General features: G+C 47.4%; 1 protein-coding gene across 1 annotated transcript; it reads left to right on the plus strand.

The window, feature by feature from the left end:
- The first annotated feature begins 791 nt into the window (after positions 1-791).
- gabra6b (gamma-aminobutyric acid type A receptor subunit alpha6b) lies at positions 792-13,314 on the plus strand. Its single transcript, XM_047020486.1, has 10 exons — positions 792-934; positions 1,075-1,193; positions 1,640-1,707; positions 2,376-2,596; positions 2,880-2,962; positions 3,057-3,200; positions 3,891-4,043; positions 7,673-7,926; positions 9,557-9,813; positions 13,297-13,314. Exons 1-10 carry the CDS (start codon positions 900-902, stop codon positions 13,301-13,303), a joined length of 1,341 nt encoding a protein of 446 aa, XP_046876442.1. The 5' UTR covers positions 792-899; the 3' UTR covers positions 13,304-13,314.
- The last annotated feature ends 393 nt before the right edge of the window (positions 13,315-13,707 follow it).

A 13,707-nucleotide genomic window follows, 5' to 3' on the forward strand; every position in this document is an offset into this window, starting at 1 on the left:
GGTCCAATGTATTATAGATTCACTAGATAATGTGACCAGACATAAAGGGAGGGTGTAAATCTAACTCTTCTCAACATTTGACTACAAAGAGTACTTTATCTGCAATTAAATGTCCCATATTTACTTTTAATGCAGATTGTAAACTGCTATCCGATTGAAGACAGCAGTCTTCTAGAGCACAGCATAATCAAATGAGCACTGAAGTCAAACAGATGATGGGTTTTGTAAGAAAAAAAGGTTTCAGGTTATTTAGCCACCAGTAGAAGAGTAGAGTGTGCTATGTCCCTCCCACTCTCCACCACCACCTCCGCAATCTGATTCACACCCGTTCACTTTTATCTACTACTACAGTATCATTTCTATTTGTTGACACATGCTGCAGTGTGTTTGGCTGGGTGTAAAAAGTGTGTCAGAGCTAATGAAATAAGAAGAGTTAGTCGTGACCTGGGTCAGCATACAATATGGACTAACTCTGTCTTTTACTTGGATAATAATTTAAATCTTCAGAGTTTTCACAAATAAATTGAAACCTTCTGGTGTAATCTGTTCCAGGATATTTGAGGCTTTTTCAAATCTCCAAACGAGTCTTTGCTAATTCCCGGTCAAAACTATCACTGGCTTTCTTTCTCCCATCTAATCACCCATAATGCCTTATTCGATTATTGTCAATGCCCTTCGTCCCTGCTCTACAGTCTCTTACAGTAAAACTCTTTAGTTTTTCAACTGAGCGAGTCAGATGAGGCGCAACCGCACTGGTGAAGTCACAGTGGACTGGCGCAAATGCCTCGCGCTTCACACTAAGCCTTGTTGTGATCGGTTCTGAATATGCTTCTCAATCATGGAATATGCAAATTATAACAGTTGACCATAGATTTTTGGCAGTGGAGTTTTGGTGAGGCATGGCGGTCGTTCTCACTTGCTTATTTCTCTCCTGGTAAGTACATACAACTCTTTTTCTTCGACTTTTACGCACGTTATTGTACGTTGGTGATCGATGTGATTTGTAAAACTGCGATTTTAACAAGTTTTATCAAGTGACGCACTGGTCGCATTCTCTATGTTCTTCATTTACAGTGTGAGCAATGTTTGGGGAACTCAAGCGCCACAAGCGAATATTTATTTGGATAACATAACGCGCATATTGGATAGATTACTAGATGGATATGACAACAGGCTACGACCTGGATTTGGAGGTACAGAAATATCTATTTCTAACATGTTGTTTTAAAATGTGAAATAAAAAATGTCAGTCAATAAAGTTTTGGTTCTAACAGTTTCGAGGCACGAATTTTGTAGGTACTTACCTGTGTCCTATCTTGGAAAGTCTTTGTGATATATAATTGATTTCACCATGAAATATTTGCCCTCGAGTGCGTGCATGTGTCTCAGCAATTAGATGAATCACTGACCACTCAGTCTTTCTAACAATGATCCAACCTGTTTGAGGCAAAATTATTGGAAATTTTCTGTAGAGCAATTTTCAACTCCAGCTCTATGTGTATTGCTAATCAGATGGAAAGCACCTATTAACAGTGTACATTGTAATAGAAACACGTATATCCTGTGTACATGTCTTGCTACCTTTTTGAGGAAGTATTTGTTTGTCTTTTTGTACCAAAAACAACAATTTCATTTGTAGGTCCAGTCACAGAGGTCAAAACAGACATCTTTGTCACCAGCTTTGGTCCTGTCTCAGATGTTGAGATGGTATGTAATACACTTGCATAACACAGAACCAGAGCCATTCATATGTATGGTATATATTGTTTATATAAATATTTATTTTAGTAGTCTACAAAGTAAATGTGTGAAAGTACAGTATTATTGCATGGGTGTGTGTGTGTGCACGGTGGGTGGGATTCACTACTGTATATGTCCACGGTTTCAAGTCATGTTCTTTCGACCAGCTTTTATTATTATGGCATTTGGGCAGGATGTCATTAGTCCAGCTTAGGGATTTTAATCTGGTTGACAATCCCTATCGGAGAGGGTTGGAGAGCGGCTGAGTGTTCTATTTCCCTACACACCATAAAGCCTCCATGTAAAGCCACTTCCCTTACCATGTGATACCCTAGTTGCTATTCTATAGGCAGGGACAGATGAGGATTTTCAGGGAAGCAAAGCCATTCATTTGATCGAAAAGCATTCCAGGTTGAGTCATACAACCGCTACACAGTTCCAAAATGTTCCAAACGAAGACCGTGTTATCCATGACATACACAAACACATCAACCATTTCAACCAATGATTGCATCAAATGAATTCGCTTTGGACAATGACCATGAAGCATATTTAGCTCAACTGTGAATCCTCTTCCTGAAAATCTGACCACACATGCCCTCAGAATTGATTTCCCCCAAACTGGCGTTTCACAGGAGTACACGATGGATGTCTTTTTCCGTCAAACGTGGATCGACGAGCGGCTGAAATTCGAAGGCCCCATTGAGATCCTGCGGCTGAACAACCTCATGGTCAGCAAGATCTGGACGCCGGACACTTTCTTCCGGAATGGCAAGCGTTCCATCTCTCACAACATGACCACTCCCAACAAGCTGTTTCGCATCATGCAGAATGGAACCATCCTCTACACCATGAGGTATGACTGAGCTACACTAAGCACACTCGAAGCTGCCCAGGACCTGAGCGCTACAGCCTCGGGCTGTACAGGGAGCTATTATAAACACTAGCATGAAAGCATATGTTCTTGGCATGATGGCCTACTTAAGCGCTTAACAACAAGAGTGAAGGCAACACTGGTGTATTAGCATGACATGGAGTTGGGGGGGGGGGGGGGCGACTGCATTGACATCAACATATCTCTCCCTGAATGGGCTTGGTTTCTGCTGTAACATTTGGTCAAATTCATGATTTCATCCCAGACTGACCATCAACGCAGAGTGTCCAATGCGACTGATGAATTTCCCCATGGATGGTCACGCCTGCCCGCTGAAGTTTGGGAGCTGTAAGTTGTTTTTCCGATAAGCCCCGGTCAGACAGATGGTTACGGGATAGCGATTACAGACTTGACCGTGTCTATCTCCGCCCCTGCTGTCCAGATGCTTACCCCATGAGTGAGATTGTCTACACATGGAAGAAGGGTCCTCTGTTTTCTGTGGAGGTCCCCCAGGAGTCGTCGAGTTTACTGCAGTACGACCTGATAGGTCAGACAGTGTCCAGCGAGAGGTTAAAATCCAACACAGGTAAGAGAGATGGGTTGTCTCGTGGCTGTTGTTGCATTGGAGTCAGACCTGGGCACACAGCTATGCAGAAAAACCACACAGCTTTAGGATCTGTCCAACTCAATCATCGTATGAAAGACACTGTTGTCCTATAAAAAAAAGGATGCCAGCGTGCGCATGGACTGGATGTGGGTCCACGTCTTTATTGAAATAGTTTCAATTGAAACTATTTCAAGTATGTCTGTCTCTGTCTCTCTCTGTCTGTCTCTCTGTCTGTCTCTCTCTCTCTCTCTCTCTCTCTCTCTCTCTCTCTCTCTCTCTCTCTCTCTCTCTCTCTGTCTCTGTCTCTGTCTCTGTCTCTGTCTCTCTCTATGTCTGTCTGTCTCTCTCTCTCTCTCTCTCTCTCTCTCTCTCTCTCTCTCTCTCTCTCTCTCTCTCTCTCTCTCTCTCTCTCTCTCTCTCTCTCTCTCTCTCTCTCTGTCTTTCCTACATGAACTGAATGGTGCAAATTGATTAGTACTTATTTGATGTGTTCAGTTTGCAGCATTGCATGTGTGTCATGCTCACCCAGTACATGCCATATCTCCTGGAACAGTTTGCAGTTTCTGTGATATCTGTTCACATAAATCATGTTGCATGTGAAATTCTGTGAAAATGTCGATGTGTCGACTCGACGGCGGAAACAAAGTTCACTTTTTTGTTTCCTGACAGGTGAATACGTTATTATGACGGTTCACTTCCACCTGCAAAGGAAGATGGGCTTTTTCCTGATCCAGACGTACATCCCCTGTATCATGACTGTCATCCTTGCCCAGGTCTCTTTTTGGATCAATAAGGAATCGGTTCCTGCTCGAACTGTATTCGGTAGGCCTCTTCTGGTATCCTCAAACCTCACACCATCCTTCCACATCCCCCCCATCCATGTTCACATCTCACAATGTCAAACCATGGGGTCCTGACATAAGCTAAAGAACGTTGGACTTGGATTATACTCGTTCCGATTCCAAGCTGGATGTACCAGTTTGCCACCCACAGCATGTCTTTCCATGTCGTGTCTTTGTGTGACGAGGCAGGGAAAGTCTCTGCCCCTCGTCCTTAAGTGGTGTTTCTTGGCAGAACTCGCCGGAAGGTTTTCAGCAATGTGTGGACTGTCCGACTCGGTGGAGCGTTGTTAGCGCAGAACAAAGTCACAGTCACAACAGCTTGTACCTAACTCATTATCTCCATATCCTCCACCTTGGCCAAGAACAGTTCATTGTAAATAACTCCTATTCTGAAATTGGTCATACCAGGAAGGCAGAGGGGGAGTCTGTTTACTTGGACAGTTGCCGAGCAGTCGCAGGTTCCGCTAGTTCATGTTACATCACGCTACAGTTACCACACATCGCTCTCTCTCTCGCCCGGGGGGGAGGTCAGAGCTCTTAAGTTCCCATTGCTTTCCTTTTCGATTTTCCCATTTCCAATTTAGTCTCAGTAACATTTGTGCCAAGCTGGAGCTGCTGCCCTTTGTAGATTATGGCTCTCCTCTCATTCCCTCTTCTCTCCTCTCCTCTCCTCTCTTCTCCTCTCCTCCCATCCCCTCTCTCCCCTCCTTCCCTCTCCTCCACACCTCTTTCCTCTCTTCATTCCCCATCTGTCTTCTCTTGGGTAGGCTATCATCGTTCTGACAAGACCCCTCCACTCTTAGGGAAGAATAGCCACCAATCATTAACGTGTGTGTTGCAACTTTGCAGGCCCCACGCGGTACGCACATCTGTGAATCCTCATTAACCTCCCACATCCTGCTGTTTTCATTCTGCATGGTGAAGGGGATAAAAAAGAGAGATAGAGAGAATCGATGTGTTGGTGTTTGGTGCGGTGCTGTCTTAACAGCAGCGGTTGCATAAAACTTTCACATAAGAATTTCACCCAAAATCTACAAGGATGGAGAGGTTTTATCTTTATGCTTTGCACAGCTTGTTACCGTTCCCAAAGTCCACCTTAAATTGCTTCCGTAAGTCGAATGTATTTGATGTCGGCACTGGTTGAACACCAGAAACAGTGATAGGAGACACAGTGAGCTACAAGATAGATACCGAGGGTTAATGCCCTGACGGATACACGAATAAAAGACGGAGGGAGGACAGACGGAGTGGAGGAGGAAAGAGGGAAGAGAAGACGGAAGTGGAGTGACACAGAGGATGATCAAAGCACATTAGCCATTGTCAGGGTGCAACGGCAGCTCTGCCCGCTCCACTAAGAGCTGAAAGTCCCCCGAGCGCAGTGCTCACAGACTTAATTGAGTGGGGCCTAATTTGTGCCTCGCTTCTTTTTTTTTTGTTTGTTGCCTTTTTAAAAGCACACAAATGCCTCGGGCTCTTCATTTCTCCATGTCTCTTTCTCCTCCACTTCCGCTTCCCCTCCGCCTCCCACCCTCGCTTTCTTTGACCTCCTCCATTTTCCTGACATACTTTCACGTCCATCCCTCTCCCCCCCATCCCACACTGCAATCAGTTGACAAGTGGCTGAGTAAGACAGGCAGCGTCGACAGGCAGTCTTGTTACTGTAATGGGGGAGTTGGTGGAAGCAGAGTTGAGATGCTGAAAAACATTATTACATCCACTTAGCCACTACAAGTTCCTCCCTCCCTCACACTAATGATAAGAGCACAGACCACAGTGGCCTGTTGGTCCGTTTCTTCTATTTTAGCCGGGCGAGAGCAATCTCACTGGACCCAATCTCCACTGTTGTTAATGGCCCATTACACAGCAAGTCGAATGTGTGAATTAATAGCTTTTGTAAGGGGCTCGGTACAGGATTGTCTCTGGTTCATTCTGCCTTTTCAGAAAACGCTGACTGTAACACACTCTCTTTTAATAAGGGAGTAGTGCAAGTGGTGCACACAGTTTTTGCATGTGTTTGTGATGGGGTTTCATTGATGCTGCTTGATTAGGTGAGACCAGGAGTTTATTTGACATGGGTTAGCTACAAGTGAAGTGTTCAATACCCAGTCTCCCCTTTGACATTTGCTTAGGCCGAAACAAACCGGGATCTAGGCAAAGATCCCATGCTTTCCTACGGCGGCTGGTGAAAAATATGTTCTGAAATGAAGGACCTGGTTATGTGTGATTGGGACTCACAATGGCTCCGACATCTGTTCCCTGTAAACGCCCGTCCCGCGTGAAGCCTCCAAGTATGCGTGTGGCTTCCTCGTTCACTCCCCTCCCCTTCATCATCATCATTCTCTCCCGTCCCTGATTATTCACAGTGCTCCGCTCATCCATCCTCATGCCCCTGAGAGTAAACGAGACTGCTCATCCCGGCCCACATCCCATCCATCATCGCCGCCGTCTTCCCCATGCATGTTGGCCCACGGATGTCCATCAGAGATGGGGTTCACCTGGGTAATGTTGAGACCGGTATGACATCCTCCATCCACCTCCTTTCTCCTCTCTTCACCAGCTTCTGTCGTGTGTAGAACGTTTAGATGTGAGGTGATTGACCATAGATTTCTATTCTACTTTCTATTTATTCTTCTGTTTAGGGATGCATGTGAGATATTTCTCTCAGTTTATCATCGTTGGCAAGCTACACGTTTATCACTTGCTCATCAGCGAACTCTTTATAGGCTAGGAGACTCTCACATGCCCTCATGCCCCATTGTTGGTACTTCCCAAATTATAATGTTAAGCTGCAGATTACATAAATCATCAAGAATGCTAATTGTTCTGCCCCTTTGGCAAATTTTGTGGGCATCAATATGCATCGAAATAAAAGATTTAGCATAGATAATAGATAAAGCATTTAAAATCATGTTATATTGAATGTACCTGTTTAGCATCTCATCGATTGTGTTGCACAAGACAAATTGACAATGCCCAGGAATGAACCAGATATGAATTACTGACACAATATGTTTTTTGAATTAAATTACAGTAATATGAGCATGAGCTTTCTAAATTAAGATTTTCAAAGTTGAAAATGTGTCTCCGCCCAATCAAAAGTATTGTGCTTACTTGTGAAAGGGCATTGGCAGAAATACTTGGAAAAGCATGATCTGATTTGACCTATTGGGTTCACCAGAAACCATTCCAGGCCAACTGACATGCCTGAACAGAGCCTTAACCATTTACCCTAAAGCTATCCAATGACATGCAAGCCAGTATCACATTAAACTGCCAGTGACTGAGCAACAAACCTACCATTTGTTATTCCCAGTGAACCATGTAAAATACCCCACCCACCAAATGAAAGGGTTAGCGGTCGTTGTCTTTTAGGAAGACAGTTTAGGGAACTTTTGGTAGGGGGGATAGTGAGACCCACACTAGGAATAGTCCGAGCAGTGATGCAAAAATGATGTGATCGCACAATTGAAACAAAGAAATCGCAGGAAGAATCATTACCACAGAATACTTAAAAAGAAAATCAAAAACAGTGCCATAACTCGTGGTTTTCACTTACTAACCTATATACAACCTATATCACCTGTATGTTTGCATGATGTCAACACACAGGCATAACCACAGTGCTGACCATGACCACGCTGAGCATCAGCGCCCGCCACTCTCTACCCAAAGTCTCCTACGCCACGGCCATGGACTGGTTCATCGCCGTGTGCTTCGCCTTCGTGTTCTCCGCCCTCATCGAGTTTGCCGCCGTCAACTACTTCTCCACGCTGCAGGCCAACCGGGAGCTGCGCAAGGCGGCGGCCATGAAAGCCGCCGCCCAGGAAGCGGCTGCCGGGGGGAGCGACGGGGACGTTACCTCGGTAATCTTAAATCACACACACACACATATACCCCCGCACACGTACACGCACAAAACAGAAACACAAAGGCACACGCACACCCGTGAGCACGTACGCAGACATACCCGCGCGCGCCACACACGTACACAAACACACACACGATTCCAGACACGCAGACCACAAGCTGATACGGAGACACACAGTGTTCCGCTTCTCTTTCACCGGCCTCCCGTGTCGCCCCCCCCCCCTCCCACCCCCCCACGCTTCTCAGTGTGGGAGAAGAAGAGCGTTTTGACGTGGGGAGACAGCCAGTGGGTCTGTGAATGACGTTGCTGCGGATTATGTAAGCGGCATAGATTAAGGGAATATCCGGGCAGATCATTGCAAGCGCTCACGAGAAGGCTTGGAGCCGGGGAGGGAGGGAGGGAGGGAGAGAGGGAGAGAGGGAGGGAGGGAGAGAGGGAGAAAGGGAGAGAGGGAGGGAGGGAGGGAGAGAGGGAGAGAGGGAGGGAGGGAGGGAGGGAGGGAGGGAGAGAGGGAGAGAGGGAGAGAGGGAGAGAAAGACAGAAAGGGCACAGAGGGGATGGCTTTGAAGGCTCTGACAGAGAGACTGCAACTTAGAGGAGGGTAGTACCAAACCCTCAACATGTTGTGGGAGGATAGGCTGTGCTCCACCTAGAGAGGTGAATCTCACCATACCATCTGCTGTCAACAGCACAGATCACTTCACCAGTCCCCAGTTCAAACACTGCCACAAATGTGGATCCCCCAAGTCATTGTCTAAGGTATTGCTCAGTGGTGGAATATCTGACTGTAGATAAAGAAGTCGCAGGTTCAAATCCCACTCTATTTGTTGCTTTGGTTAAAATGGTCTGCTAAATGAACACGGTATTGTTATAAGGATTTGCTTAGGTGATAGCCTGTTTGGCCTTCGGTAGAATGATATTGAGATGCTGCTGAAAACATGAGTTTACACCTGTTTGTTTACTGAGCTGTATACCAGAAGGTACAAATTGGATTCCACCTGCCGTCGCAATCAAGCCAAACACAAGCTCAAACTGATTGCACAACCTGCGTATTCTCAAAATGTGTGGCTTTACTGTAAATCCGGTATCCCTCTTCCCAAGCCAAAACAATATAGTACAGTATCCAGCCGGCTACTGCTCTTGTTTGTTTGGAAAGACAGTATGCTGAAATGTAGAGCAGCACAAAATAGGCTTGGCTGATTCTTTTGGGATTTGGCCAGGAAGAAGCCAAGCCTGTTGTCATTTTTCAAAAATAGCCGCTGAATTACAGTGTTGTGTGAGCCACACGTTCGCTATGTGATTTCTCACCTCCGGAGGAACCATGGCGCAGTTCGGCAGCTGACATTTGCCGCTCCAACCTGGTGCTGGGAAGAGAGCCAGTTCAGCCTGCGCTCGCGAACTCCCTGTAAACACACACAGGCCCGCGCTCACACACACACACACGCACAGACTCAACAACAACATATGTACACATCATTGTAAATGCGGATACAGTGGTATATATCGTCGACGAAAGGAGTCGATTCAATCTCGGTGTTCAGTCCTTGTACTAACACCATCTCTCCATCAACCCCATCTCTCCCTCTCTCTCATCCCCCCTCCCCCGCACGCGTGCGGTTGCCCAGCTGGACCCGAGCAGCGTGCTGAAGAAGAGGATGAACTCGGCCCCTCTGTTCGAGCGGCCGGCCAAGACGTTCCCCAACCCGCCGGTAAACGCCCAGGCCTTCCTCCAGCAAGGCTCGGCAGTGCCGGACAACAACGTCCTGACGGGCACCAGCATCATCGACAAGTACTCGCGCATCCTCTTCCCCCTGTCGTTCGGGGCCTTCAACCTGGTCTACTGGATCGTCTATCTCACCAAGGATACCATGGAGCTCTCCAGGTGAATGCAGGACAGGGTGGAGGTAAAGAGCTGGAGGCGGTGGTTCGCGATGGCGGTGATATGGATGGTGGCCGTGCTATTGCTAGTGGTGAGGATGATAGTGACCGTGGTGATGGTGAAAGGGATGGTGAAAGGGATAGCGTTGGCGATGGCGATAGAGACGATCATGATGCAGATGAGGGCGAACGCTATATTTGTGAACTTTGCACGATAACAGGACGTGAGCATTCCAACGAAACTGGGGAACGTAGACAGTACTGTGTCCGTAATTGGCAAACGGATGCGGTTTCACAATTTGAACGACAGAGATGTCACGTCGGCATGAGAGGGAGGAGGCAGACAGGCACACGGGATGGAGAGAGACACGACCACAGCACAACGAAAGAGAGGGAAGCGTGAGCGCGTGCCGCGGTGGCGACGGCGTCCTCCACACTTGACACGTAGTTCGTCCTTGCACACCACCATCAGCCTAGTGCTTCAAGTAACCGCACACACGCACACACACACACAACCTTCCATCCACCCTCCCTTCCCCCCGCGGACACACGCGCACACACAGACGCACACTCTCTGGGCTGCTTCGGAAAAAGAAAAGACACCCACCATGGCATCGCGTGATTAGCCGATGAGGAAGTGAGAGTCTCTTTCTTTCCCCTCGTGAAGCTTGACGCCTGGAAGATGGTGAATTATGCAGCAGTCGCACACCCAAAAAGCCTCCGTGTAGTTCCTGCGCTAATTAATAACTCTGCGGTTCCGGTTGCGCCACCAATATTGAAATGGATGCAGGAGACTGTGTGCACCAGGGTTTGTGTTTTTTTTTTTTGTCATTGTAATTCAGCCCCTCAAGGTGTCATTGGCAACAGTCTCATTCTCATTCAAGGCCATGCTTCAGAGGTTGGCACTGGAGGCTGCCAATGGGAGGCAGTAGTAATCATTTCTAGTTCTTTCTATAAACTCGCACACACATACACACGCACGCACGCACAAATGCGAACAAACACTCTGACACACATATCTGAATCTCTGCGGCCTATATTCTCTCACAAGCAATTTTAGCATCACCCAGGACAAGCTTTTACTGGCTGATGGCAAAGTTCTCCAAACTCAGCCCTCGTATGACTTCTGAGGTGTGTCATCAAACTCTGGAGATGTCTGTCAGAGCGTCGGGGCTCTCACATGAAAGCTCCGAGCTGTCAGAGCGGTTCCATCCCATCTCTTTTCACCTGCAGTAACGGCTCCACACATGCACGGCTGTCAGTTAACAGACAGGCCGTCCAGTGCCTGTGTTGTATTTCAACAAGATGCAAAACGTCTTGAGATCCTTTTCTAAGGCATGTCGTTAAGTGTAGGGGGGTTTTCAGAGGATTTTTCAAGTCAATATTGACTTTTTTTCTGACCTCAAACAGCATGCTACAGATCACCTGTCATCCAGGCAGCTGGAGAAAAAAAACCCCAAAGGCTTTTCCTGAACTTTTTCAGGATTTTGGCCTTCTGCTTTTATCTTCTTGGCTCGGGGCCAGACAAGACAAGTGACTTTACACGGCGCTGATGGAAGCTGTCAGTCGCTGACAAGACTTCTTCTTCTTCAAGTCTGTGACGTTTACTGTAAGTTCAGCAGTTCATCGATACAGACTGAAAGCGACCAAGCAGTTACGGACACGGCGCGGCATGCCACGGTGCAGCCAAGCGACCCCGAGAAAACCCAGAAAAAAACGGGATCCAAAATAGAATGAGAACCTCTGTGGAGCCTCTCAGCTCGAGACGTGTGCGTTGTTCCTTCCCCAACGGGCGGCTGCTCGTTAGTTATGACCTCGCATCACTTCTCGTAATCCACCACCCGCAAACCCCACCTCACTTCTTTCTCCAAAACATACTCTCATCTAGGGCTCCCCATTCACACCCTAGCTTCTGAATAAAAGTCGTCGGCGCCACATGCTAAAGTAATCCGCTGCATTTTTGTTTCAACACATGAAATACAGGTATCTATTTACAGTAACAGGGCCTTCAGCCTGTGTGCAGTTTCTCTTTGATGACAGAATCACTCCTGGGAGGCAGAGCCCGGAGGAAGAAAAGACTCTTAAGAGACGCTTGCAGCCACAGGACAAAGTGGTCTAAATAGGATTCCCCTCCCCCGCTGTTGGGGCCACCAGGCTGTCTTAGTGTAGCCGTGTAGCAGCCTTGTGGTCACTTTTTAATGAATAGGGCCATTGAGGAAGGACATTAAGGAGACACATTTGCTGAAAAGGCCTCCTTGGTGCCCAGCAGTGAGAGTCTGCAGGCTAGCAGAAGGTGATAAGCTCCCCTTCTTTACAGCGCACTGGAGTGCCTCGACTTGAAAACAGCTCTTTTATGATCGCGTCGCTCGTGAATCAAACACACTAAATATCCCTTTCCTGCTCGGTTCCTATTTAAAGCACGGCCCTTTTCCTTTGCTTGGGTGTGATGATAATTGAAATAACCGGCTCTCGAATGGAAAATGCAGGCTTGTGAAAGCGAAGCCCTGTCTGTCGTTCTTATTCATCTTCTCGAGATGGCCTCAAAAGAGAACGGCCAATCTGCCTGTGTACGATGTTTGGATTTGTGTGTGTGTGTGTACAGTGTGAAGTGTTTCTATAAACATGTATCCCAGTCTGTCCTGTCAGGCAGACAAATGTGTTGGCTTATAGATCCACGTGGGATAAGATAGGCCATGTGATGTCCCCCTTCCCCCAATCTCGCGTGGTCCCGACAAAGGACATCTATCCTGCTGCAACATCTACCAAACCTTGAGCAGTCAGCACTTTTGTTTATAAGGCCGTTGTTTAGAAGACCACATCAAGAGATATATATATATATATATATATAATTCCCCGTAGACTTGTGCATCTCACCGATCAATATACACCTTCCTGGCTCAGTGTGCTCTCTCACATGCATCACTGAGTCCACATCGCCATCGCCATGGGTAACAGGCATTCCTGATGACACACCATGCAATAACAGGGTTGGAAATGGCTCCTCGTTCAGAATAAGCCACTGGGTTTTGACACATGCCGTACCGACACGTAGGTGTGAAATACCTGGCAGAGCTTCCCAGGCAAGCGAGGGGAAGACAGAGGCGAGGCGGATGATTCTCACAAGGTCTTTGTCAGCGTTCCATGAGCGAGGGCTTGATTCAAATGAGCAGGCCCGCATGCCAACCGCCAACCTTGGAGGGGGCGGGGGGCGGGGGGGCGGGGATCACATTAGAACGCCCTCGGTGTGAGGCTTCACGACGACTCCGACACACTCATTCCGTGCAGGGCCCAGGGTGTGTGTGTGTGTGGGTGAGTGAGTGAGTGTGTATTAATATGCACTTGTGTTCTCGCCCCCTCCTCTGAACATCACCCATAACACTTAACACAGTCACACAGCGATATATCGGAGTCAAATACACCATTGATCGCCTCTGATGGCTCCCTACTCACTCTTGTAATCCTTTTTTGTCTTGTTCTTTTCTTACAGTGTGTAAACCTACTGGAGCACCCCCTGCTGTTACACACATATTCGAACTCTATCTCTCTCTGTCTCTCTCTCTCTCTCTCCCTCTCTCTCACACACACACACACACATACAAAAGCAATGACCCAGTCAGAACCAGAGAGAACACTCATCGCTTGGACGGATGACAGAGACTCTCGCCAAGGACCTCTTTTTTAATGCCGTTTTTTTCTCTTCTTCTCTCGTTCTCTCCGTGATGCGCAAGGCTTTGAGGGCATATACTAGCCTCTTCCAGCTTCCAACCTGGTTGGCCCAGGTTGACTAATAGCCCGTGGGGCTCTCCTTCTCCTCCCTCCCTCCCTCCCTCCCCGAAGAGACGCAACACGCATTGGCACTTCTCTTCCGAAACCCTGCGTCTGTTTCCCTGTCGCTGCC

The sequence above is a fragment of the Hypomesus transpacificus genome, chromosome 5 (assembly GCF_021917145.1).
Source record: "Hypomesus transpacificus isolate Combined female chromosome 5, fHypTra1, whole genome shotgun sequence".
In the NCBI taxonomy this organism is placed as follows: domain Eukaryota; kingdom Metazoa; phylum Chordata; class Actinopteri; order Osmeriformes; family Osmeridae; genus Hypomesus; species Hypomesus transpacificus.

Bases quoted from the DNA above. Each gene is read 5' to 3' on its own strand.
- gabra6b (XM_047020486.1), top strand. From the start codon at position 900: ATGGCGGTCGTTCTCACTTGCTTATTTCTCTCCTG. The intron at 2,963-3,056 runs GTAAGTTGTTTT...CCTGCTGTCCAG, and splicing joins CCCGCTGAAGTTTGGGAGCT to ATGCTTACCCCATGAGTGAG. The intron at 4,044-7,672 runs GTAGGCCTCTTC...GTCAACACACAG, and splicing joins TCCTGCTCGAACTGTATTCG to GCATAACCACAGTGCTGACC.